The 26656-nt window shown below is 44.6% G+C and overlaps 1 protein-coding gene across 1 annotated transcript in view; it reads right to left on the bottom strand.

The window, feature by feature from the left end:
* RAB26 (RAB26, member RAS oncogene family) overlaps positions 1 to 26656 on the bottom strand; it is a 233886-nt gene that overhangs the window by 7086 nt on the left and 200144 nt on the right. The window contains exons 6-8 of the mRNA XM_060693025.2: positions 1448 to 1513; positions 1103 to 1159; positions 263 to 339 (exon numbers count right to left, since the gene is read on the bottom strand). Coding sequence (XP_060549008.2) covers positions 263 to 339; positions 1103 to 1159; positions 1448 to 1513 — 200 coding nt within the window. The remainder of the gene's footprint in view (positions 1 to 262; positions 340 to 1102; positions 1160 to 1447; positions 1514 to 26656) is intronic.

The raw sequence follows: 26656 nt of genomic DNA, 5'->3' as shown, positions 1-26656 counted from the left end.
GCATTTCTAGCTCTAGCTCTCTATCTCTGTCATCTATCTTTCTGAGGGTGGGCATCAGAATTTCATTTTTTAATGTGCACCGGTGTGTTCACAGAAAAAAGTGACAATAAAGCTTATCCTATCCTAAGGGCATCTTAAGAGACCCTGCACTCCTTTTCTACTTCTTATTCAGCCAAACGTTGGCAAACAGTGTTCTTGGGATCTGCATGTTGGTGATGGATATGCATACTTTTGGTGGGAAAATGGAAATGAAGGAGCTTACTTGGCGATGGCCATGAACGCTAAGTCCACATTCAATCCGCTCTTGGCACTGGTCTCCATAAAGGGCACCCCGTATTCCTGCACCAAAGAAATAAGGCATTTGGGGCTCATTGTTTTCCTCTCCTCAGGTTGGATGTGTACAATCCTACACGGATTCTGTGGTTCCATGTCAGAGCTGCCCTCTGCATGTATGTTATCCTAGACAGGCTGCCTCAAGATGTCCCTCGGGTGGAAAAATTGAATCCTACAATCCTAGGGTTGGGAGGGACCCTGGAGGTCTTCTAGCCCAGCCCCCTGCCTTTGGTCCTCACACCATCTCAGACAAATTGTGGTCCAATCTTTTCTTGAAAGCCTCCAGTGATGAAGCATCCACAACTCTGAGAGGCAAGCAGTTCCACTGAACAGAGCTAATTATTTCAATGGAAGTCATCCTGTGATTTTTGTCTCTTGGCTGCTCGAAAACAGACTGTCATATTTAAGACGATCACTTAAACATGAGCCAGCAACGTGCGGCAGCAGCCAAAAAAGCGAATACAATCCTTGGTTCTATAAACAAAGACCGAGGCAGGACCGAATGCAGCCTGCCACCCGCTGCCAATGCAGAACAAACAAAACCTGAATAATTATCTCCAATTTCTTGTAACGTTTTGATCTTTTCCAGGTGGACATGTCTGCATAGCATAGTGGGTAATTTTGCTTGGCACCCTTTCCTGTAATTCCCTATAACAAGGTGAAGCCGAAGAGATTAGGCTCTATTAGCTTGTGGAAGCAGATGCAACTTTTTGAAGCTCTCCTGGAGCCAAATTGCCCTTCATTTTAATAACGAGGGCGCCCAACGTACCTTTGCTAATTTCTCCCCATCTTCTCTTTTCACCACTCGGTCCTGGGTTGAATCCACCTAAGCACAATAAGAAAGTGTCAACGTTTGCAGCAGGAGTAGTGAGACTGCTCGGATAACATCGGCCCCATCACCCAGGAGCTTGGATGGATCAAACCAGGGCCAAGCCACCCTTCCTGCAGCAGGTAAGGATACGAGGCAGAAGTATGAGGTGGATGAGTGTTTGGAGGTTTTATTTCTTCCTGTGCAAAACCATATCTAGCTTCCTCTGCCCTCTTCCCTTCTTAAACAGCTTCTATGTCCCAAACAGACCCAGCCTAACGTCAAGGCCGTAAGTCAAGGACTCACCTTGTTTCCCAGCAACATAAGGACCACGTCTTGCTTTGCATATTCGTGGATTTCTGTCAGCCAAGCCTAGAAAGGAACACAAGACAATCAGAGATCACAGGAGCAACATTTGAAAGATACCGAGATATTTTCCAAAATTTATTATTTCCGGAGCTATTGTAAGGACTTGCCTCTCCTCTCTCCTCAAGAAAACAGAACTCTTGAAGCAGGCATTATTTCAAAAGGAAACTTGGGAGAAAGTGATAGCAAGGAAAGCAAGGCAGGATCTGAAGTTCTCACTCAAAAAACGTTAGGTTGAACGTTGCAGAAAACCCCTCCCCTATGTCCAGTCTGAGTGGAGCCAATTGTTCTGCCCCAGCTACGGACCCCAAAGAACGCAGCACACACAAAGTCCGTACAAACTTTAGTTTACTAATTAAGGACTACTAATGAGCTTTCTTAGTAGTTGTTCGAACACAAGTACAGTTTAAATCAGTCTTTTCTGAACAAGGGCTGTTCATTTAACTTCATTAACAGCCGACAAGAATCCAAAGAATAATAACTCAATTCTGAGGCACAGTATTTCAGATAACCGTAATCTTACTGTGGTTGGCAGAATGCCCAGAAGCAATTTGCAGGAAAATTGTGACCCGCTCTCCCCGCTTTTGGCACACGATGGCAAAAAGGTTACCGGTGCGCCCTGTAGGCCCATTTTTCACCCTCCCCAGGCTCCAGAGGCTTTCTTGGAGCCTGGGGAGGGCAAAAACTACCTCCCCCCCCTGGAGGCCGGAAATGGCCCGTTTCCTGACTTCCGGTGGGCCCAGAAGGCCTGAAAATTAGCTGGCTGGCACACGCACGCATGCTGGAGCTGAGCTAGGGCAACGCTCGTGTGCCCACAGATATGGCTCTGTGTGCCACCTGTAGCACGCGTGCCATAGGTTCGCCATCACGGCCCTAGGCAATTCCCTCCCCCTCCCTTTCCCAAGCAGGTACATCAAACTGACAGGAAGAACTGAAATAGGGAAGAAGTTGTAAAGGAGCATCCAAGCCCCCCCACCCCCACCACGCCAGAATGGCAGCATCCCGATAAGGATCTTAGGGACCTGACAGATATTCCCAGAACTCATTAAACAGGAAAAGCTCTCCTGGTCTCTGCAGTCTATGTTTGTTAAGACAGGTAACAACTACAATTGGAAGCAGGATTTCAGTCGCTAAGCAATGTGGTCGTTAAGTGAGTCATCATGTTGTAGGAAGTTAGCACCCACCCCTCTCCTGGAAGAGTGAAATATTTTAGGAAATATGAAAAAGGCAGAATATTATATTTCCCTGGATGAGAAATATGAGAAGCATATTTTACAGACAAAGCAGCTCCCACCTTCCTGCCCCCCACCCTTTGTCAATGGGCCATTAAGGCCTGGGCCAGTCTACTCTACATAACAAAGATCTGCCTCCTTCAGGCAGAGCCATAGTAGGAATTGCGAAAGATAGGATTAGCCCTCTACACAATAGCAGTAGAAACTCACCACATGTGACCTGGGAAGCACATGTGACCATCAGCCAGCAAGGCCCCCACCCCCTGGGAGTCTGACAACCAATCAGGATACTCTTTCGGGGCCCCAAGAAATGCAGAGCCAGGGAGAGCATAAAAACCCGAGGATTTTCTGTATCTCCCCTTTTCTGTTCAGGAACTCAAGCCATGTGATCCTGTCCACCATTAAACCATCTTTCCAAGCAGTCTCCATGTTTCCAGTGTCTGTTTTCCCCACTTGGAGCAGAACCTAGAAGGAGATTTCTTCCAACACAGCCATATTTATTTATTTATTGATTGATTGATTGGTTCAATTTATATGCCGCCCTTTTCCAGAGACTCAGGGCAGCTTACAATGCAAATATTCCCATTCCTTCATCTTTTACCAAAATGTGCATTTTGTGCAATTAAAACTATACCTTTTGTTAAGTTTGTTAAAGCTGTTAAAGTTTCTATTGTTATTATTATCACAAGCCCAGGGGTGAAATCCAGCAAATTCTAACAGGTTCTGGAGAACCGGTAACGGAAATTTTGAGTAGTTTGGAGAACCGGCAAATACCACCACTGACTGGCCCCAGAGTGGGGTGGGAATGGGGATTTTGTAGTATCCTTCCCCCAGGAATGGGGAGGGAATGGGGATTTTGCAGTATCCTTCCCCTGGAGTGGGGTGGGAATGGAGATTTTGCAATATCCTTTTCCCAGAAGTGGGGAGGGATGGGGATTTTGCAGTATCCTTCCCCTGGAGTGGGGTGGGAATGGAGATTTTGCAATATCCTTCCCCTGCCATGCCCACCAAGCCACGCCCACAGAACCGGTAGGGAAAAATGTTGGATTTCACCCCTGCACAAGCCTGCACATTTTTCAATAGAATAGTCTTGCTTGCTATTGTGCTATATATCACATTTTATTTCTAATACTCAATAACTGGTTTCGGGCACATGGTGGTGCTAAAGAGTCAATAACTGTAATGGGAAAGAAATAATCAGCATTTGCCTCAAACAGAAGCTCAGATTCCTATCATTAAGAGTGGATTTGAGACCGTATGTATACAAACTTTTAAAACTTGGAAAAAGTATCATGCACAATAACAAACTTGGGTGGGTGGAGTAAACAGATTTGCACTTCTCCATTTTTAATCTCTCTCTGGGGAAGAAACCTGTGGATGAGCAAGGTATGATAGTTTAGGGAACTGCACAATTGAAGATCTTCCCAGAAGCTGTCCTTAATGTCAAATATCCTCTAGCACAGCACCCAACCATCAAGTCTTGTGTTAACATCTCAAAAAAAAGGAAGCCCTCGTTTTCTCAAGCAGTCTGCTGCACTGTCAATCAATCCTGTCATCCTCAAGTTTCATGAACCCCCCCCCCCCAATCTATGTTTGTGCTCAATTTAGCAGGATGGGAAAACTCATGGCAAGGAAGAAGCATCATGCTAATTGCCAAACCAGCCAACCAACCAACTAATCACATTAAAGCACTGAGCAATAGCAATATCCTTTAAACTTAAATACCGCTTCACAGTGCTTTACAGCACTCTCTAAGTCAGAGGTCTTCAAACTTGGCAGCTTTAAGACTTGTGGACTTCAACTCCCAGCTATGCTGGCTGGAGAATTCTGGGGATTGAAGTCCACAAGTCTTAAAGCTGCCAAGTTTGAAGACCTCTGCTCTAAGTGATTTAGCATATTTTCCCCAACAATCTGGGTGAGAGAGTCGGATTAATGTCAGGGTTCCAAGTAACAGTCCCAACAAAATCAAAACTCTTGAGGCCTGGAGTTTCCTCAAAGTAAGAATTTATTATTTATTTATTGGGCCATATTGGCCCAGCTAGAGAAAACCCGACGCTGAAGGACCCAAGGTTTTCCTCACCCAAATCAAAACCCAAAGTTCTTGCCCCTACTTCACATGTCCATCACATGGTCCAATCAGGTCAGAGGTGGGTTTCAGCAGGTTCTGACCAGTTCTGGAGAACCGGTAGTGGAAATTTTGAGTAGTTCAGAGATTCGGTAAATACCACCTCTGACTGGCTCCGCTCCCGTCTATTCTCTGCCTCCCGAGTCCCAGCTGATCGAGTCCCAGCTGATCGGCTGGGTCTTATTTTGTTGCCCTGCACATGGAGCTGGAAAGCAGGTTAGTGGGCTGGAGAGGGAATAGAGATTTTACAGTAGCCTTCCCTTCCCCTGGAGTGGGGTGGGATGGAAATGGAGATTTTACAGTATCCTTCTCCCTGGAGTGGGGTAGAAATGGAGATTTTACAGTAACCTTCCCCTGGAGTGGGGTGGAAATGGAGATTTTACAGTAGCTTTCTCCCTGGAGTGGGGTGGAAATAGAGATTTTACAATAGCCTTCCCCTGGAGTAGAGTGGGAATGGAGATTTTACAGTATCCTTCCCCCTGGAGTGGGGTGGAAATTGGGATTTTGCAGTATCTCTCCCCTGCCATGCCCACCAAGCCACACCTACCAAGCCATGCCCACAGAACCAGTAGTAAAAAAAATTGAATTTCACCACTGGTCACAGTCCTCCTTCAGCTGCCTTTGGCCCACACCTTCCAAACACCTTGTAGGGACGTCCTTGGCTCCCATGGGAAAGAATGTTATTTTGGCTACAATTCCCCCAGTTATCTCTATCTCCCCTTTTATGCTCCCACAGCAGCAACCAGCTTTGCTGTGGCAACCCTGAAGATTTCCAAAATGGTTCCAGGGCTGACACTGGGTCCTTCTTTTACTGACCTCGGAAGGATGGAAGGCTGAGTCAACCTTGAGCTGATCAGAATCGAACTGCTGGACTATGGACAGAATCAGCCTGCATTCTAACCACTGCGTCACCAGCATTCTTGGTTATGGCTATGTAACATACAAACCAATCCTCCTTAGTCACGTAATGTGGAAATTCACAGCTCAAAAGACTCAGTGAATTATAGCAACACAACTTGTGGTCTGTCAAAGATGGCCAATTCACACATCTCCCTCTCCCCTACTTCATGGTGCAGCCATTTCCCTCCCGCAGCTCAGTATGAAACAATCCACCCTCATCGCAGAGTTCCAGCCCATGGAGAAAAACTAGCAAACTACTGATGTGAAAGTCATCACCAGAAAGGACTTCAGAGGATGCCCGATTGTTATCACAATAGAAATCCTGGCATTAATGGTCCTTGACGTACTCCACATATTCCAGCTTCTGAGCTTCAACCCTTCAGTTCATCATCTTCCTGTGCCTCACCCCAGAACATGGTCTCTGAAATCTCAGATTTATGGAGGGAAGGGGGTGGGGTGGGGTGGAGAAGCTCCAAATCAGAAGCATTTCCAATTCATCTCTTCCAAGAGAACATTAAAGAGTTCAGCAGAGAAGAGCTTGGAAAGCAGGCAGGCCGTCCAGATGAATCCTGGAATGGCCCCTGTGGTTCATCCTGAAGGGAGAGAGTGTAGCCTCTCTCGCAATTCCCCCCTAGCCAGAAAAACCCAGATTAGCTTGCCTTAGGATAGGTCTCAGCTCCCATGCCCAAGGTCTAGCTTTAGTATACTGCTCAAACAAATAAAGGGAACACAAGCAGAAGACATCCGAGATCTGAATGAATGAAATAGCCTTATTAAATACTTTGTTCTTTACATACAGTAGTTTATACACTGCTCAGACACCTAAAGGGAACACAAAACTACTGGAACAAAGAACAAAGGATTTAATAAGGCTATTTCATTCGTTCAGATCTCGGATGTCTTCTGCTTGTGTTCCCTTTATTTTTTTGAGCAGTGTATATTAGTTTTATTTGTTACCTCTGGCTGCTGGCAGGAGCAGAGGGAGATTGCACCCGGAGATAAATTGGAACTTTTCTAGAGATGAAAAATTGACCAGAAGGGATTCCACACCTGGAAATAGATTTCCAAAGGAAAAGTTTCAGACTACAGGAACCAGGAGCACTAACTCAGGTGACCCCCAAGGACACAGGTAAACCTCCAAGTGCTTCAAGGACCCTCTAAAAGGATGCAAATGACCAGCTGTCTGCAAGGAACATAAATCCTTCCATTCCCCCCCCCCATCCTGTCAGAGCTGAAGAAGCTTCTCGGATGAGAAGCAAAACGGCTTCAAAAGAAAAAACAAGAAAGTCCAGTTGCCTCCTGAAAAAGGACTGAGAATCTCTACAGACTGACCAGAAGGGGGCCTCAAGAAACTGACCAAGGACCAGGCAAACCCCAAATAAGTAAATAATATGGGGGATGAGGGTGGGGGGTGATGCCTCTAATCTTGCCTTCCCCCAAGAGTTTTTGGGCAAGAAAAGACTAAGACGGTGTATCAAAATTTCAGGAACAAGGGAATGATAATTTGAAAATTCAGTTAAGGAGGCCTGCAAACGGAATCATTTTTAAAACATCCTTTGTTTCTCTTAGGGTTGCAAAGGTGATGCCTTAAACATCTTGACATCTGGGAAGCTGCTGTCCTGCTGCAGATCACACCCAGAAGAGGCTTTGCAGAGAGTTCCTGCCTGGGTTGGGCTCTGGGAGCCACCAACAGTAGGTCCACTTACTACTTTGGGTGAGAAGGTAGAGTATTCCTTTTATGTCCTGCCCTTCTCTTTGCTTGAATAAAGGTGGCTGACGCATAATTAAATACATCCTGGACATAAATTGTTTCAACCCTCAAAACGAGGCTATAGAGCACTGCACACCAGAATAACTAGACACAAGGACAGTTTTTTCCCCAAACGCCATCACTCTGCTAAACAAATAATTCCCTCAACACTGTCAAACTATTTACTAAGTCTGCGCTACTATTAATCTTCTCATCGTTCCCACCACCCATCTCCTTCCACTTATGGCTGTAACTTTGTTGCCTATAAATCCTTACGATTTATATTGATATTGTTTCCTGATTGCTTATTTGTATCCTATGACTACCATTAAGTGTTGTACCTTATGATTCTTGATGAATGTATCTTGTCTTTTTATGTACAGTATACTGAGAGCATATGCACCAAAGACAAATTCCTTGTGTGTCCAATCACACTTGGCCAATAAAGAATTCTATCTGCCTATCAATTAAGGAACGGAGATCTTTAGAAAGGCCTCTCTTGTGATCTTCCTGTTGGGAAAGGTTCCTTGTGGGGAAGACATACTGTTAGACCCTAAGCTATTTAGGAGCATTTGAAATGTGGATTTAAAGACAGCTGTTACGTATAAACTGGGTTAACAAAATCACAAATGAGGAGGTGATAAGCCGCCTGGGAAAGCCAAGGGAAATAATCAAAGCCATTAAAAAGCAAAAGTTAGAGTATTTTGGACATGTGATGCGACACCCAGAAAAATACAGAATCCTTCACTTAATCCTCCAAGGAAAGATTGAAGGCAAACAAGGCCCAGGCAGAAGAACAACATCATGGCTTCAAAATCTAAGGGACCGGTTTGGACAAAACCCAGCAGCACTTTTTCATGCGGCTGTTGACAAAAATAGGATTGCCAACATGTTCGCCAATGTCCGATGACGGACGTGGCACAAGAAGAAGAAGCTATTTAGGGGTTTGAAACTGAATTCTTTAAATTACACCCAGAAAACAACGGGGCAGCCATCCCCACAAGCTGGATCATGGAACCTTCAGCAGCCGAGATGCCACATTTTGCAACTGAAGCTTCTGGACACTTTTCAAGAGGTGTCTCACATGAAGCATTTTGCAAGTGTCAGGCTGAGGTGAACCAAATAATAATGAGGTTGACTTTCATACCCCGGATTTATTGCGTCTTCCTTCTTTGGTTATTATTATTTTTTGTACTGCATTGCTGCATTTGACATTATTCCAATGTTTAACATACCAATTGTGTTAGAATATGTTGATTGGCTGTGTAACCTTATCTTACTGCCAGTATATCTGCATTATGTCTTCATGTGAATTGGCAGGTATGGGAGATCCACTCAAAGCAGCCAAAGAGAGAGAAGGATTTGCTCAGGAGCCTATGGAAAAGTAAAAGAGTGAACAGAAGGAAGAATAACAGAGTTGGAAGGGACCTTGGAGGTCTTCTAGTCCAACTCCCTGCTCAGGCAGGAGACCCCGTACCATTTCAGATAAATGGCTGTCCAGTCTCTTCTTAAAAGCCTCCAGTGATGGAGCACCCATGACTGTTCCATTGGTTAATTGTTCTCACTGTCAGGAAATTTCTCCTTATTTCCAGGCTGAATCTCTCCTTGTTGAGCAATGCCCAGTTCCTGCAGCCATTCTTCACATGTTTTAGCCTCCAGCTCTCTAATCATCCCTGTTGCTCTTTTCTGCACTTTTTCTAAAGTCTCAACATGTTTTTTATATTGGGGCAACCAAAACTGGATGCAGTATTGCAAGTGTGGCCTTACCAAGGCAATATAAAGCGACACTAACACTTCACGTGATCTTGATTTGGAGATCGTGAAGTGGTCAGTGATCTTGAAGGAGAAGCAGTGCAACAGTTGATGACTTCCATGTGGCCTGGATGAAACAATGGCAGCAGGGGTGGGATTTAGCCAGTTTGGAGCGCTTCAGGTGAACTGGTTGTTATGATTTTAGTTCAGTTGCAGTTCAGAGAACCGGTAAAATTGACCACTGGTTGGATCTGCCCACCGTGCCCTATATATTATCTATTCCTTCACCATGAGGTCCAGTTAATCTCCATGCCTCACCTCCGCACCTCGCCCACTCTGCTCACCAAAGGTAAGCATATTTGCCTGCTCGCTCTTCGCCTCGGGTCAGGTCCCAGAGACATACCATTCCCCGGCTCCAGCCTTGCCCCAGTCCTCTGCCCAAATGCCGCCGCCCAACTCTGGCCTCAAACAACCAGACAGTTCTTCTTAGCTGGCTGCAGTGGAGATCTTGCAGCTGTCCCTTGCCGAGGTTCGGTCGCTCGCAGAGATGCTCAATGTGGTCTCTGGGTCAGCAGCTGCTTCTCTCCGCTGCTGCTCTTGCTGGGAGAGAGAGCATCTCTTGTGCAAATTAGCAGCTGTGAGCCGCTGCTTTCCTCTAAGTCCCATCTGGAAAGTATGCAGCACAGAGAAGCAGCAGACATGTTGAATGCTGTTTCTCTGCGCCACAGTGCTTTCCGGATGGGACTTAGAGGAAAGTGGCGGCTCACAGCTGCAAAATTGCACAAGAGACGCTCTCTCTCCCAGCAAGAGCAGCAGTGGAGAGAAGCAGCTGCTGACCCAGAGAGCAGAGATGGAATGGAGCAGGCCCCGAAAGACTGCTCAGTCAACCCTCGCCGCATGGCGGAAGCCGCACATGCGTGCACACTCATATTTTCGGCAAACCGGTTGTTAAATGGGTTGAATCCTAGCACTGAATGGCAGTCTTGTGAAACAGGCCGTGAGGGAGGTGTGAAACAAAGGCCACATTTGACGGACAACTCACGTCTTGTTAAAAAGTTATAAAACCATGTGCAAACGTGGGGCCATCAGAAATTACAGAATACTGCCACTGTAGTGTTGGCAGAGTAAGATTTATCAAGTCCACCCAGATTTTTAGCAGGTGTTTTGAAATGCCCCACCCAACCCCAGAGCTCACTCTGAGTCTGACCAGCTAGCCTTTCATTTGGGGGGGTGGGGTTTCATACCTGGGAGTGTCAAAGTGTGAACAGGCTGAGCTTTTCACTCTGGACAATAATATACCCATCAATATGCTTTTGCATCTGTGTCTCTGAATCCCTTTGAAAAATGTACAAGTAGAGAGAGAGCTTTCCAGCCTTCGGTGTGACAGAATTATGTTTTGCTGTGTTCTTCCTGAATTTTATTGAATTAGAATTGCACATTCTATTGCTATTACTCATCTATGGGAGTGGAATGGCTATGGGATATAAATAAAAATAAATGAAGGCGCAAATCTCAAAGCTTCTTTTTCTTCCTTAAAAGAGAGTCCATCAAGCGAGTGAGCACATGGGTACCTACCCTGCACATTTGTCCCCAATACAGTTTTAGGAGCAAGTATGTGTTTGTCTCTCAAGCTTGAAACTGGAAGGTGTGCTGACTTCAACTCTCAGAATTCTGGGAATTGAAGTCCACACACCTCCAAGTTGCAAGGTTGAGAAACACCGATGCAAAGAAATATAAAGATATCTCAGGACTGTGTTGTCCATCAACTGGGGAACTCTGGGAATTGAAGTTCAGACATGTTAAAATCACTGAGGTTGTGAAACACTGCCCTGAAGTCAAGAGCTTTGAACTTTTATTGCCGTCCCTTTCAGGGGTGAAATCTACTTACCTCCCCTACTGGTTCAGAAGTGTGCATTCCGCTTGCGCGTGTGCACATGCCACATGCGATTTTGGACCCTCTGCATGCGCAAAGCCTTCTGTGCATGCGCAGAGGGTCAAAAACAAGTTACTTCCTGGTTAAAACCAGGAAGTAATGACGTCTAGGTGGGTGGGCAGAGTATCGCGCTGCCGCCGCTACCAGTTCACCGAACCACGCACTGCCGCAGGTGTGAACCAGTAGCATTTCACCCCTGGTCCCTTTCCTCCTCCATGCAGCCAGGAGCAAAGCAAGGAGACTTACTCTAACATAAAAAGAGCTACTGCCAACTGTTAAGCGGAGCCGGCTTATTTCCTCTGCGCAATAATGACTGTAATTAGGGGGCATTAGTTGCATTTGCAATTTAATTTCTATGTAATATACTACAAGACTGGGAGCAATTAGGGGCTCCATTGTTAACTTCCTCCCTCGCATCTTCCCCCAAATACAGAACGGATTGGAAAGAAAAAGAAGGAAAAGCAGAGGCAGACAAGTGTCAAGATCAAAGCAGGGGCATTCGATGGCCCAGGAGAAGCCATGTTGGCAGCGAGCCATGCCTCATCAATCAATCTTGGCCAGGAGGAAGGTGTGCCAGATGTTGGAACTATCCCACCGCGACCTCTCCAGCATCTGCCCCATTCCAGAATGGAGCTGCCTTTAATCTGCAGTCCTACAGCAAGAAAAGAAAAAGAAAAGAAAAGAAAAAAGAAAAGGAATGCGATGGCTCAGTGGCTAAGATGCTGAGCTTGTCGATCTAAAGGTTGGCAGTTCAGCGGTTTGAATCCCTGGTGCTGCCTAACAGGGTGAGCTCCCGTTCCTTGTCTCAGCTTCTGCCAACCTAGCAGTTCGAAAGCAGGTAAAAAATGCAAGTAGAAAAATAGGCACCACCTTCGGTGGGAAGGTAACAGGTTCCGTGCGCCTTTGGCGTTGAGTCATGCCGGCCACATGACCATGGAGACTTCTTCAGACAGCGCTGGCTTTTTGGCTTTGAAACGGAGATGACATGCGCACCCTAGAGTCGGGAACGACTAGCACATATGTGTGAAGGGAACCTTTAAGCTGGGTGGACAAAATCAGAAATGAGGAGGTGATAAGCTGCCTGGGAAAGCCAAAAGAAATCATCAAATCCATAAAAAAGCGAAAGTTAGAATATTTTGGGCATGTGATGCAACACCTGGAAAAATACGGCATCCTTCACTTAATCCTCCAGGGAAAGATTGAAGGCAAACGAGGTCCAGGCAGAAGAAGAACATCATGGCTTCAAAACCTAAGGGACCAGTTTGGACAAAACACAGCAGCACTTTTTCATGTGGTTGTTGACAAAAATAGGATTGCCAACATGATCGATGACGGATATGGCACAAGAAGAAGAAGAAGTTGTGCCTCGGGGACAAAAGCTGGCTGGATGACTTTAGGCCATTCACTCTCTCTCAGCCCAACTCACTTCACAGGGTTGTTGCTGAGGGGAAAATAGGAGGGAGAACGACTATTATGTATGTTCGCCACTTTCAGGTATTTATACAGTAATAGGATAAAAATCTAACCAATTGATAAATAAGCAGCCCAGAGTTGCTTGATAGAGAAATGGCAGCATACAAATGTAATAAATAAATAAATTTTGGCTGAAGAGTCCAGTCTGGAAGAAAGAAAAACCTTACCCAAATCTGAAAGAAATGGGCACGCAAGAACCTGCTTGGATGGGAGGCTGGCCCACAGCCTCCCATCCAAGCAGAGTGGCTGAGTTCCCACAGCAGACCCACTGCCAGCCAGCTGCTTTGGGTTTGGCCAAGGCAAGAGAAAATTGCAGCCAAAGAGCCACCAGTGATCTCAGCATCCCTTCGCTCTGTCTGGAGCATCCTGGCAACTGAAGCACAGCTTCAATTTTGCTGTATTTGGTTTGCGGGCAAAATCAAATATCCAAAATATAGTTGCTGTTGGGAAGCTCAAATGTGATTGTCACAGGCAGAAGGATGTTTGTTGAATCTCTCGCTTAGCCCAAGATAGCAATAGCACTTAGACTTATAGTGGTCTCTGGGCCATTTACAATGTCAAGGCATTATTTTCATATTGCCCCCAAACATCTGGGTCCTCATTTTACTGATCTTGGAAGGATAGAAGGCTGAGTCAACCATGAGCCGGTCAGGATCAAACTGCTGGCAGTGGGCAGAGTTAGCCTGCAATACTGCATTTTAACCACTGAACCACCAGGGCTCACATTTGGCAGACATAATGTAGACACACAGACATTTATGTGTGCAAACACACACACTGTTAAGGAATATGCGCAGAGTAACCCTTGAGTAGCAAGGTTGTGCACATGAGAAACGGCTGAGAGTGATTGTGAACAAGCACTGTCAATACAGACACACCGAGTTGTGATATTCTTTTACTTTTAGGAAAAAGCAAAGCAAAGTCCAATAAACAATCCAGGTCATACACAGATAAAGATAGTTAAATTGTCAATCCAGGGATATTCCAAGAACAAAGTCTTCTTACCAGTTGTTGTAGTCATATGCAATAAAACAATTTTTTTTGGAGTTGCAAACAGGAACAAGTACAGCAGTAAAACAATCAGTAAAACAGTAGAAAACAACAAGTAGCAATGATCAAGCAGTGATCATGCAGAGAGAACAGGCAGAGAGGAGCAGAGGTAGCAATAATAATGTAATAAGAAAAATAAGCCATGTTTCAAGCTTCCTCTTAAGTACTAGCCAATCAGAATGACTAGCATTCGGTTGTATGATGCAATACAACTTTACAGTCTTAAAGCTATACGTTACATTTTGACTGCAAACATGCATTGATGGTTTATATATATATTGCCAACCCAACCAGTTAGGAAATAGCCATTCCCTAACACACACACACATACACAAATTCTGCCTCCCTCCTTTCTCCTTCCTCCTTCCCCCCATATACAGGTAGTCCTCGACTTATGACCACAATTGAACCCAAAATTTCTGTTGCTCAGCGAGAAATTTGTTAAGTGAGTTTTGCCCCATTTCACGAGTTTTCTTGTCACATTTAACTGACAAGAAGTGATTCAAGTTAACTGAATCACTGCAGTTGTTGAGTTGGTAACGCGATTGTTAAGTGAATCCGGTTTCCCCACAGACTTTGCTCGTCAGAAGGTTGCAAAGATGATCACATAACACCCCCCCCAGGACAACTGTCATAAATGTGAGTCAGCAGTCAAGCATCCGAACATAAATCACGTGACTATGGGGGAATGCTGCAAAGGTCGTCGGTTGCTTTTTTCAGTGTAACTTCGGACACTCACTCTATGAACTGTCGTAAGTTGAGGACTACCTGTACAGGAATACTTTTCAGCTAGATTCTTGCCTCCAACGTAAGTGTGCAAGGCTGCCAGCCACAGACCCCCATTCCCCTGCATGTCAATCCCAGCACCCCACTCTCTTGTGGGCCACCTCAGTAGACCTTAAGTTGCAACCTGATTGGCACGCAACCAGTGGTGAAATCCTACCGGTTCACACCAGTTCGGGAGAACTGGTAGTGATAAAAACTACCAGTTGGTCCGAACCGGTATTTCCGACGATCAGCTGTGCCGCACGATTTAAAATCGCTAGAAAGCAGGAAATCCTGAATCCTGACTCTAAATCGCGCGGCACAGCTGATCCTCCCCCTCGCTGTTCTACTTACCTTCCCAAGCCTCCTTCTTCCATGAGCAGCACGCATGTGCGTGCAGTGTGCGTTTGGCATGCACTGTGCATGCACGCACAGCATGCGTTTGGTGCAACATGCATGCACATGCGCAGCATGCATTTGGCACGCACTGCATATGCGCAGGCAGCAAACCGGTGGCAAAGCGGGGAAGATTTCGCCACTGCACGCAACCCTTTGAGTTGCCGACTCCAATGGCTCTCCCCAGACTCGCTGAGGCTGGTTCTCTGATGGGCATCCATCTGCTGGCAGCCCCCTCGCAAACAAGGCAGCGATACTTCTGCTAAGCATTTCAACAAATTGCTTTTTGCAATATACACCGGCTCAGATGGGACTCCAGGGAGGCTTATTCCTGGCTTAAAAGGTAGGGAAAAGGCAGCCTCCTTCAGCAGGCAACCCTCATGCTGGCACCTGGAACTGGGCTCCTGAAAATAAACGAAGCTTTCACATTCATCTCCCCCACCCCCACCCCCCAGGCACACATTGTTTTCCATTGATTCATCATAAATCAACCCGGTATATGGGAAAACAGACATACAGTGTGATTTCCTACACTAAAAGTTTACCAAAGAGGCTCACTCAAAAGTCTCCAGCTCTGCTCTGTCAGAAGAGTAATTTGGGGTTCCAACTCAAGCCGGGGTTGCACAAGAATAAATAAAAATGAGATCCAGACAGCTGTGAGGAAAGAAAAAATATTTATTCCTAAAAGCAAAACAGTTTGCATTTAGGGACAGCTCCAGAGAAATGGGGGTACAGCAGCAGACTTTTATAAGGGGAGCTTGTCCGGGGTGTGGAAGTGTCTATGTGCTGATTCTAGGGTGACATTTGAGGGTCACGTGTGTGTATTTGTGTGTAGCAGTGGTGAAATCCAAATGTTTTTATTACTGGTTCTGTGGGCATGGCTTGGTGGACGTGGCAGGGGAAGGATACTGCAAAACCCCCATTCCCACCCCACTCTGGGGCCAGCCAGAGGTGGTATTTGCCGGTTCTCTGAACTGCTCAAAATTTCTGCTACCGGTTCTCCAGAACCTGTCAGAACCTGCTAGATTTCACCCCTGGTGTATAGATATGTATTCTTGTGAACACACAGTTCCTCTGGGAGACCTAATTTAATTAACTCTATTTGTGTTTGCAGACCTTCACCTTTGATATGTGGATTAGGTCTGGGGGGTTTGAGGAAGTTTGAGTAAGAGATTTCCCCCCATCTGCTATTTAGTTTCATCTTGACTGTCAATTATCTAGTGGAGATACTGATTCTTAGACTATTGTGGATTCTGTTAATGTTTTAAGAGAAGATGGAAATGGCGGAAACAATAAAATATATTTTGATATAAAACTTTTCACAGCTCTTAGAGAAGAAAAAACTGTAGAACTCCTAGAGACAAAGAAAGTAGCCGGCTCCAAACTGCATCACAGGCAACTGGCCAAAGCTACTACTGTACATTTAACCCACAATGTGACTGCTTTTGCCCTTAGCTGGCGGCAAAAACATCACAAAGGAAGACAAATCCTCTACTAGTCAGATGGGCACCAAAGAAGCACCCCCGGGAAAATTCTCCTTCCCGGAAAACAAAGGTAACAACCACAACCCAGCTTGGGAAGAGCACAAAAACCATTTGTAGAAAGTTAGCATCCACCCGTCTCCTAGAAAAATGAAATATTTTGAGAAATATTAAAAAGGAAGAATATTATATTTCCCTGGATGAAAAATGGAGAAACATGTTTTTTTAAGATGGAGAAAGCAGCCCCCACCTTTCTTTTTTTCCCCCAGAGTTTATTTATTTATTTGTTTATTTTCCATTTTTATTATGTTGACAAATATCCCAAGGAGGCGAACATATCCAACACATCTTCCCCCTTTTATTTTCCTCACATAACAATCCTGTAAGGTGAGTTGGGCTGAGAGACAATGACCAGCCCAAAGTCACCCAGCCAGCTTTCGCAGCTAAGGTGGAACTTGTACATATGGTTTCCTGTTTTCTAGCCTGGTGCCTGAAGCACTAGAACCTGATCCAGGAGTATCTTATTTCTCCATAAAGTGCCTGGCTTATCTGAATGTGAAGCAGGGAGATAGCCCTGACCTCAAGTGATGTCCTGGATACTAATGTCCAGTTCATTGGTGACCTTGGTCTCTGGTTATTGCCAGATCTGCTTGTAATAAAAACTTGCTAGTATCTAAACTGGTGGTTGATGACCATAGAGATTTGGCTTACTTCAGCTAGGTACTAGCAAAAAACTATCTAAATATGATAAATAGTGTCTTTTGTAGATATGCTTTTTTGGGGGTTCTGCTCTCTGGAACACGATCTTCCCAGAGATTTGCTTGAGTTCTACCCTACCCAAAACATAGGCCTTCTCTCACACTTGTCTCCTCTAGGTTAGAGTGATGTGGAAGGTTGTTTCGTCTTTATTATTTCTTTGAGGTAATTGTGATTTTTAATAGTTTTTAAAAATCTTTTTAATTTTGGGAGTTGTGTGGCCTGGAAATTGAATGGATAAATAAATAATCTCAGGGTGGTATTAAAATTATTCTTCAATTGTCACTAGGAAATTTGAACCTCCTATTCCCTGAGAGCCTGGAACAGCTCAGGAGCTCATGGCCTAACACGTGCAATCAGTCATATATTACACCTCAGGTTTTGCCCAAAGTAATTGTTTTATGATATGCATATGGAGGATTATTACACTAAGCCCTTTCTATGATAAGACAATTATACTGACTATTGCTTGTCCCTTCTGTGGATGACTAGGCCATTATGGTGCTCTTCCTTAAGCATCTTATGGAATCAGGTGGGATTCTGGTGGCAATTCGGAGAATTTCCCATTGATCATTAGCCAGTTCTGTTGTTGGACTAATGTTCCACTGGCAATAGGAAGTAACCTGAGCTTTTGAAGTGATTGTTCCTTAATGACATTTCTTTGTTTGATGGTCTCACTTGACTTCTTGGGTTAGGAAATATGGAATAGAAGCTGTGAATACAGCAACAATGGAAGAGAACCAAAACTGAAATCTGATGGAACACAAAATCAAGTTCAGGTCAGAGATTATCCTGTAGTAGAAAGACCTTGACTTGTATTATATATATTATATCATGTTATTCATTTATGACACAACAATACTGAGGAAACAAAGTGACATACTATTGGATTCAGCTTTGACCTACATGAAAAAGGTGATTTATAAGGAACACATGTTACTTCCCATTACCAAGGATAAGTCCAGTTTCTAGCAATAGAAATTCCTTCATACTCCACTAAGAGTCTTGTAGTAGAATTTTTTTTCCACTAATACATATACATATAAAAATAAAAGGACAGGTCTTTGCGTGGTTGTGTTCACCACCTTCAGTTTTGGGCTTTTTCTGCAGACATGCAAGCATATCTTATAAAAACTCTTTGGAGTTCTTGAAATGTCAGGTTGGGTTGATATTCAGAATCAGGGTCCTTGTCATCTGATTTTTCTTGTACCTGCTCCAGTTGTCAGCCTCAGGTGATTGACCAAATCCCAAGGCTGGCAATCTGCTGAAGCATATTCTTCAACCTCTGACTTCTCTGAGTCTCTGATTTCTGGTCAGAAAGTTGTTGTAGGTGATAATTATTGAAAATTGATGCTTCATCCAGTAGCCAATGTCCAATGGGTATTTTGAACTCTTTTTGGTTTCTTCTTTTGAAAGCTTAACTGGAATGTTGTATGAACATTAACACCTTATCTCATTTGGCACGCTGCCATGGAACTTGCTTCCAAATGCAGAGTAAAGCAAACTTGGCAGTCTCTTAGAGTCACGAACAGAACTTTCCACTCTTGAAACTACCGAATGAACAAATTGTTTCCTGTCAGCCCCCACCTTTCTTAATGGGCCTCAGCAGCTGTCAGCACTTATGAGATAAAGAGATAGATAGCTCTATTCATAAGCAAATACCCTCACCCAAGATCCAACATGGGAAAAAGCCATTAAGCCACAATAGGAATTGCCCAACACTCTTTCAGAACACATGCCCCTTCATTGCATCACCCTCAGAAACTTCAACCAAACTTAGCTAAGATAAACATCTAGGATTTGTACTTTGCCTATAGAGCCAGCTATGACCCCTACATAACCCTTACATGGCCCAATGGGAGTCTGACAACAGCCAACAGAATACATGTTCTTGCACAGGAACAGGAAGCTCAAGTGCAAAGCCCAAGAGAAGGTATAAATACCCCTCACTCTCAACTCCAGAGGTGGGTTGCTCCCGGTTCGCACTGGTTCACAAGAACCGGTAGTAAAAAAATTTAGTAGTTCGGAGAACCAGTAATAACATTGGCTGGCCACACCCTTGAACCAGTTCCCGGCCCGGTCGCCACTCGCTTACCCCGCCCCCCATCATTGCTTGCATGCAGCCCCGGGACTCCGCCCTTTGCCAGCTAGGAGCACTGCCACCAGTTGCTCCTGTGCATCTGGCTGCCTGCCTGCCTCGTCACTGCCACCATGAGGAAAGGCCCCGAAGTTGCGCTGCCTGGGATCCACGTGGGCTGCCCAGGAAGAAGCCAGGTATGGCTGGCTGGACACTGCCCGGAGCTGAGCTCGAGGCTGGCAGGAGGAGGAACGTTGCCTCTTAGCCGGCTTGAACTGTCTGCTGCCGCAGTCTGCCGCCATCCCCTCTCCCCTGCCAGCTGCTCCTGCCACTGCCAGGGAAGCAGCTGTGCGAGAACCGCTGCCGCCAAGGGCAAGGGGGCGGTGGTGGCAAGGATGGGCCGTCCGGAGCTTCCTTGTATCCCCGCCCAAGCAGACTTCTGGCATAGCCCCAGGCCTCTGGAGGGAGGGAAGCCCTGGCCTGCTGCTCCTGCCGCCGCCACCCCCTTGCCCCCAGCAAGAGCGGTTCTCGTGCTGCCGCTTCTCCGGCATCACCAGGAGCAACTGCCGGGGCAGAGAGGGCAGTGCAGGCTGTGGTGGCAGGCCGTTCTCTCTGGGTAACAGACAGGCTGCCCAGAGCAGGCAGGAGAAGGAGAAGCCACCAGCGGGGAGGTGAGCTGCCCCAGGAGGACTGGAGGAGAGCGCAGCTCCTCACTCATGGAGATCCACCAGCGGGGAAGTGGTCGCTGAAAGCGGTAAGAAATGCGCGAGCCAGGAAGCGGTCATGCTCCCTGGCAGAAGAGGGTTGCACGTTCACTCCAGCAAAGGTTTGTGCAACCCTCTCTGGCCAGGGAGCATAACCGCTTCCTGGCCAGCGCATCTCCTACCGTGCCCACTTCCCCACCAGTAGATCTCCATGAGTAAGAAGCTGCATGTGCAGCAGTGGTGGGTTTCAAAATTTTTTACTACCGGTTCTGTGGGTGTGGCTTGGTGGGTGTGGCATGGCTTGGTGGGTGTGGCAGGGGAAGGATGCTATAAAATCTCCATTCCCACCCCACTCCAGGGGAAGTTGCTGCAAAATCCCCATTTCCTCCCAATCAGCTGGGAGTCGGGAGGCAGAGAATAGATGGGGGCGGGGCCAGTCAGAATTTTTACTACCGGTTCTCCAAACTACTCAAAATTTTTGCTACCGGTTCTCCAGAACTGGTCAGAACCTGCTGAAACCCACCTCTGATGTGCAGGTATCAGGCTAAAGTCTGTAATTGCTCCTGTTTGTGATTTGCAAGAAATAATCCCTTTAAGTTTGCAAGCGGATTCCCGAACAGCTGCAGCAGAGCAGCCCTTCCTCAACTTCGACTGAGCATCCTAGAGTTGCCCTGCCTAAACCAGCTCAGCCAGGCTGCAGGCAGCATTGATGGGAGGTCTGCAAGACCCCCCTCCACTCCCTTACTTGGGGCAATAGGAGCTCAGGACACCCCCTCTTCCATATCCCAATTTGCTGGTTTAGCTTAGGTTGGGGTTTTGTTTTTGTTTTTTTGAATATTCTGGGTAAATATTAAAACATGTAGCATATGACAAGTCTGGGCAATGTCACAGGAAGTTTTACTTCTCAGTGTCTCAGATTATTTGCATTTAGATTGCCCTTTAAAGAATTCTGAATATTTTGCATGCTTGCCTGGCTGTACAGAACTCATTGCAAACCTTCTTTCCTGCTTTAACTTATTAAAAAATGTATTATGAGGAACTACACATAGATAGAGCTCTTGCCTAACAATCAGGAGGTTGTGAGTTCAATCCTAGGTAGAGGCAGATGTAGGGACTCCTGCTTGGGCAGGGGGTTGGACTCGATGACCTGCAAGGTCCCTTCCAACTCTGTTAATCTGTTAAATATCAAAGCAGTTACTGGGCATTTTGAATGGGAACACCCAACCACCTTTTCGCCAGTGACACCCAGTGAGGTTTTTTTTTTTTTTTAATTTGATTTATATGCCGCCCTTCTCCGAAGACTCAGGGCGTCTTACAGTGCGTTAAGCAATAGCCTTCATACTTTTGTATATTTATACAAAGTCAGCTTATTGCCCCCACAAACTGGGTCCTCATTTAACCTACCTTAGAAAGGATGGAAGGCTGAGTCAACCTTGAGCCTTGGAGAGATTCGAACCAGCAGTAAATTGCAGGCAGCTGTGTTAATAACAGGGTGCTTTAAACCACTGTAGTACCAAGTACCAAGGTTGGAGCAAATGTATCTCCACACACTTCTCTTGCTGCTTGCCAGGCTCCAAGCCCCTTCCCCGTCCTTTAAAAGATCCTTTTCATCAAGAAAGAGACAGCTAAACTGCTACACAGTGAAACTAATGTACTTACTTGCAACCCTAACCTTTTAAGTGAGGCTGATGTAGAAGAGATGATGTATCATGAGCCTTGGTGGCGCAGCAGACTAAGGCACTGTTAAGTAACACCAGCTGCCTGCAATTACTGCGAGTTCAAATCTCACTAAGCTCAAGGTTGACTCAGCCTTCCATCCTTTCTAAGGTAGGTAAAATGAGGACCCAGAATGTGGGGGCAATAAGCTGACTTTGTATAAAAAAGAACACCGCTTGGGCGGGGGCGCAAAAAAAGCCCTACTAAGCAGGTATATACAAAAGTATGAAGGCTATTGCTTAACGCATTGTACATTTGCCATTTTAATTATGCGCCTTCACCTGTTCCATATTTTTATTTGAGCTTCTTGAGCCTGCTCAGATATGAGGGCATGTACTGTAAATCCAGTAACTAAGTAAGTAGCTTAGTTTGTATAGTAATGTAGTATAGCTGTGTTGCACAAGGGTTTCTAGAGCTTTTCCTGAGTTTTATTTTATTATTTTAATACTGTGCGTCACCATGGGTGCCCTTATATAAGAATGTGGCACCAGAATCAGCTGATGTCTAGGATGGAGCTCAATCTGAGCAGCAATTTCCTGCATCATAAATTCTTAGAAGAGGCCCTAAATTTAGGTCATCTAGTCCAATGCCTTGTTCAGAGCAGATCTGCCAAATGCCCACCCAGCCTCTATTTGGAGGCATCCTATATTGTGGCAGCCTATATCTCTAGCCGAGAGCTTGTAATGTTAGGATGATCCACCTGGCATTCATCTTGAACCCCCTCCCTTGTAGTTTTAATCCATTAGTTCTGGTTCTATTTGTTGGGGATATAAGGAGTAAGTTGCATTAACAGCGGGATACAATCAAGATGAAGTGAGGTACTAATACCACTCTATAAAGCCTTAGTAAGGCCACACCTAGAGTACTGCATCCAGTTATGGTCACCACACTATAAAAAAGATGTTGAGACTCTAGAAAAAGTGCAGAGAAGAGCAACTAGGATGATTAACGGACTGGAGACTAAAACATACGAAGAACGGTTGCAGGAACTGGGCATGGCTAGTCTAGTGAAGAGAAGGACCAGGGAAGACAGGATAACAGTCTTCCAATATTTGAGGGGTTGCCACAGAGAGGAAGGGATTAAACTACTTTCCAAACACCCGAAGGTCAGACAAGGAATAATGGATGGAAATGGAACAAGGAGAGATTCAACCTGGAAATAAGGAGAATTTTTCTGACAGTGAGAACAATCAACCAATGGAACAGAAGTTGCCTTCAGAAGTTGTGGGATCTTCATCAATGAAAGCTTTCAAGAAGAAACTGGACTGCCATCTATCAGAAATGGTGTAGGGTCTCCTGCTTGGGTGGGGGGTTGGATTAGATGACCTACAAGGTCCCTTCTAACTCTGTTAATCTGTTAAATCCATTTCATCTTCCGTAGGACAACCCTCCAGATAACCAGAGTACTATTAACCCCCCTCCCCCAAATCATCTTTTCTATAGGCTACACAGACCCAGGATCCCTTTTTTTGACCAGTTGTGGGTGCTCCATCATTGGAGATTTTCAAAAAAAGATTGAACAACCATTTGCCCTGGATGGAATAAGGGCACCTGCCTTGGGCAGGAGGTTGGACTAGATAGAAGACCTCCAAGATCCCTTCCAGCCTTAGGATTCTGTAATTCCTCATAGGATTTGATTTCCAGACCTGGTCAAAGCTATTAAGTGATGAAATCATCTTCCTAAAATGGTGACAGATGCTCCTGACCGGACATTTCCAATGAAGACTGGTTAGTCACCTGAACAGAATGATTTCATAGGCTACTGCCCAGAGCAGGATCTGGACTAACCTTTCCAATCCAGACCTTCTGGATTCCTGTCTTCTAGGGAGACTGGACGGCTCTGATTCCCCCCAGGGATACTTCAAGACATTTCAGAAGTTTTAGCTGAGGCAAAGTTATGCAGGCCAGCCTTCCACTAGCTTCCACCTTGAGGTGACTCAGATCACAATTCCAATCTAGGCACAGATAATAACCAGTTAGATTTCGAGAATTATATTTTATGACATCCCACAAAGGTGCTTTTTCAAAAGGCAACTGGACTTTGTTCTTCCTTGAAGACGTTTCGCTTCTCATCCAAGAAGTTTCCTCAGTTTTAAGTTCTTCAGTTCAGTTCTTCAGTCAGAACTGAAGAAGCTTCCTGGATGAGAAGTGAAAGGTCTTCAAGGAAAAACAAAGGAAGTCCAGTTGCCTTTTGAAAAAGCACCTCTGGGACAACCATGACCTGGATGACTGAGAAACTCCATAGACATATATTTTATGATACAGGGAGGGGTAAAAAAAAATCTCTTTTCAGTGGCAAGAGATTATAGGCTTTATTTTTTTTAAAAAAAAAATCCTTTTACCCAAGCATTTATCTCAAAAGTAGATTTCTTTTTACTGCTTTATATCTAACTCCACTGCTTCAAAAAAGGATGGAGCAGCTACCCTTTGCAGCTCGGGCTCCTCTTCCATGGAACAGACAAGGCAAAGTGGGCTACAGGAAAAAAAAACATGGGAGAAAGAATTGCAGATAATTACAGTTAACAGAGACCGGTGCAAGAAAAATGAAAACAAAAGATTATTCTCAATTCAAAAGCTCATCAAATAGTTACCATCTGGGAGCAGTTATAACAGCTTTAAAAAAAAAAAGCATTGTATTTGGCAGAAAAAAAAAAGCCAGGAAATCAACTTAAATGACCCTAATGCTCTCTTATTAAGGGAACAGAAGGACATTTATTTAACGGAAATATACTGGAAAAACCGAAGAATTAAAAGAAGCCGATTTAATTAGTACTCAGATGAAAAGAAAACTGCTTTATGTCTGTGCTTTTGTTTGTTGTTCAGCATTAAAGGGTTTTTTTTTTTAAAGAATCCTCTTCTGGGTAAATGAGCATATTTGAATTCTGAAGGATCGTGGGGAGGGGGTTTCCTCCAACTGGGGAACAAGGCTTGTCCAAATCTTTGTTCCCAGACCACAGTGGCCTGGTCAGCTTAAAAAGCAAGTCATTTATGCAGCTCTCTAAACCAGAAGGGAAGGCAGAGAATGAGTTCCCATCCTCAAAGCCGCTTTTTAACCTTCATTTTCCGTTTCAACACCCATTTGGTGACATGAGATAAACCTAAGGTGACCAGACGTCCCGCTTTTGGCGGGACAGTCCCGCTTTTGAGCAATTTGTCCCGCGTCCCGCGGCGTTTTAAAAAAGTCCCGATTTTTCATTCTGCCTCCTGAATCCCCGCTGCTGGCTAGAGGGAAAAAACCTGTTTAAACTCTTGCCGCGGGGCTTCAAAGGGCCGCCCTACGTTGATTAGCTCGGCTTCCCCCTCTCAGCTGATTTGCGCAGGGCTCTGCTCTTCCTAAATTGCTCCAGCAGTTTTTTTTTCTCTTTGTGCAAACCAAGCTCAAAACGAAAGTGAAACTGGCTGTTGGCTTTGCTGTTTGCTTGCAACGTTGGAAAATTAGGCAGCAGATTTATTTTCCTTTTCCTCACCAAAAAAGGTAGGTGTAAACAATGGGAAATTATTTAGGGCAAAAGAGGAGAGTTCAAGATTTTAAAACACAAAAGAAAAAAAAGCTCTTTTTAACTAGGGAATTGTAATAATTGAGATACTATTAATTGTATACTGTGTTGAAAGCAGAAATGGTTAAGTTGTGGTTTGGAGGAATATATGGAGGAAATTATTTGGTTTATTATTATTGGTAAGTATAATTAATTGATTTGTAAGAAATTGGATTGCATGGAAATAATTGGAATATTCATGTTCATATTGATTAATATACAAAAAAGATAGTTATATAACTAATTGATTTATATTAAAATGTTGAATTTGTATTAAACAACTGTATTACATAATTACATAATTAAACAATGTGAGGATGGATATAAAAATAGATGACAATGGGAAGGGGTATAAAATAGAATAGAAGGGAAAAATTGAATTTGATTAAGATTAGAGATGAGGATGAAGGGTAATATTGTTTTTTTAAAAAAATAGATGAGGAATAAATATGGCAAAAAGGAAATATAGAAATTGTAAATTTAATTGAAATGACTAAACACTGTTTAAATTTGTGAACCAGCCAAATATTCTGTTCAAAGAAAATACATTGTATGTATGTGTGTTTCTAATTATTGCTATTTATTCATATTTGTTCTCTTTTATTCTTTAAAGTTTAACAATTCATTCTTTATCTTAATATCTTTATATTTGTTTGGGGTTGGCTTTCTTCCCTTTCATCTTTTTTATTGTACAGCAATCTTTCTCCTCAAACCTACCACCTCTCTTTTCTTTCCTTCTTACTTTCTCTTCCCCCCACCCTCTTTTTCTCCTCCCTACTTCCTCTTCCTTTCTCCTTCTCCTCCTCTCTTCCTCCCTCTCTTAACCGTCACTCCTACTCTAATTTCCCTTCCCTTCCTTCATCCCTCTCTATTACTGTATCCTTTTATGCATATGGACTACTCAGAGGGCTGAAAAAGTTATTTTTGACTGGTCCTCGCACTTTTGACCAGTCCTCGAACTTACAACTGTCCTCACATTTTACATTTTTGCCCTATCTTGTCATCATGGTGAAGAGAAGCAGTTGTGAAATGAGTGACATGGTTGTAAAGAATGCTGCACGGGCATAAATGTGAGGATGGTCATAAGTGTGAGGACCAGTCAAAAGTGCGAGGACCTGTCAGAAATGACTTTTTTCAGCCCTCTGGTTAGTCCTTTTGTGCATATGGACTACTCAGAGGGCTGAAAAAGTTATTTTTGACTGGTCCTCACACTTTTGACCAGTCCTCGAACTTACGACTGTCCTCATATTTTACGTTTTTGCCCTATCTTGTCACCATGGTGAAGAGAAGCATTGTGAAATGAGTGACATGGTTGTTAAGAATGCTGCACGGGCATAAATGTGAGGATGGTCATAAGTGTGAGGACCAGTCAAAAGTGTGAGGACCTGTCAGAAATGACTTTCCAGCCCTCTGAGTAGTCCCTATACACATAGCCATGGCAACCCGGTCACATGACCAGCTAGCCACGCCCACCCAGTCACATGGCCTCCAAGCCACGCCCAC

Source organism: Pantherophis guttatus, chromosome 14 (assembly GCF_059756535.1).
Source record: "Pantherophis guttatus breed Tessera chromosome 14, ASM5975653v1, whole genome shotgun sequence".
In the NCBI taxonomy this organism is placed as follows: domain Eukaryota; kingdom Metazoa; phylum Chordata; class Lepidosauria; order Squamata; family Colubridae; genus Pantherophis; species Pantherophis guttatus.
This window is presented reverse-complemented; position numbering and strand designations above follow the sequence as displayed.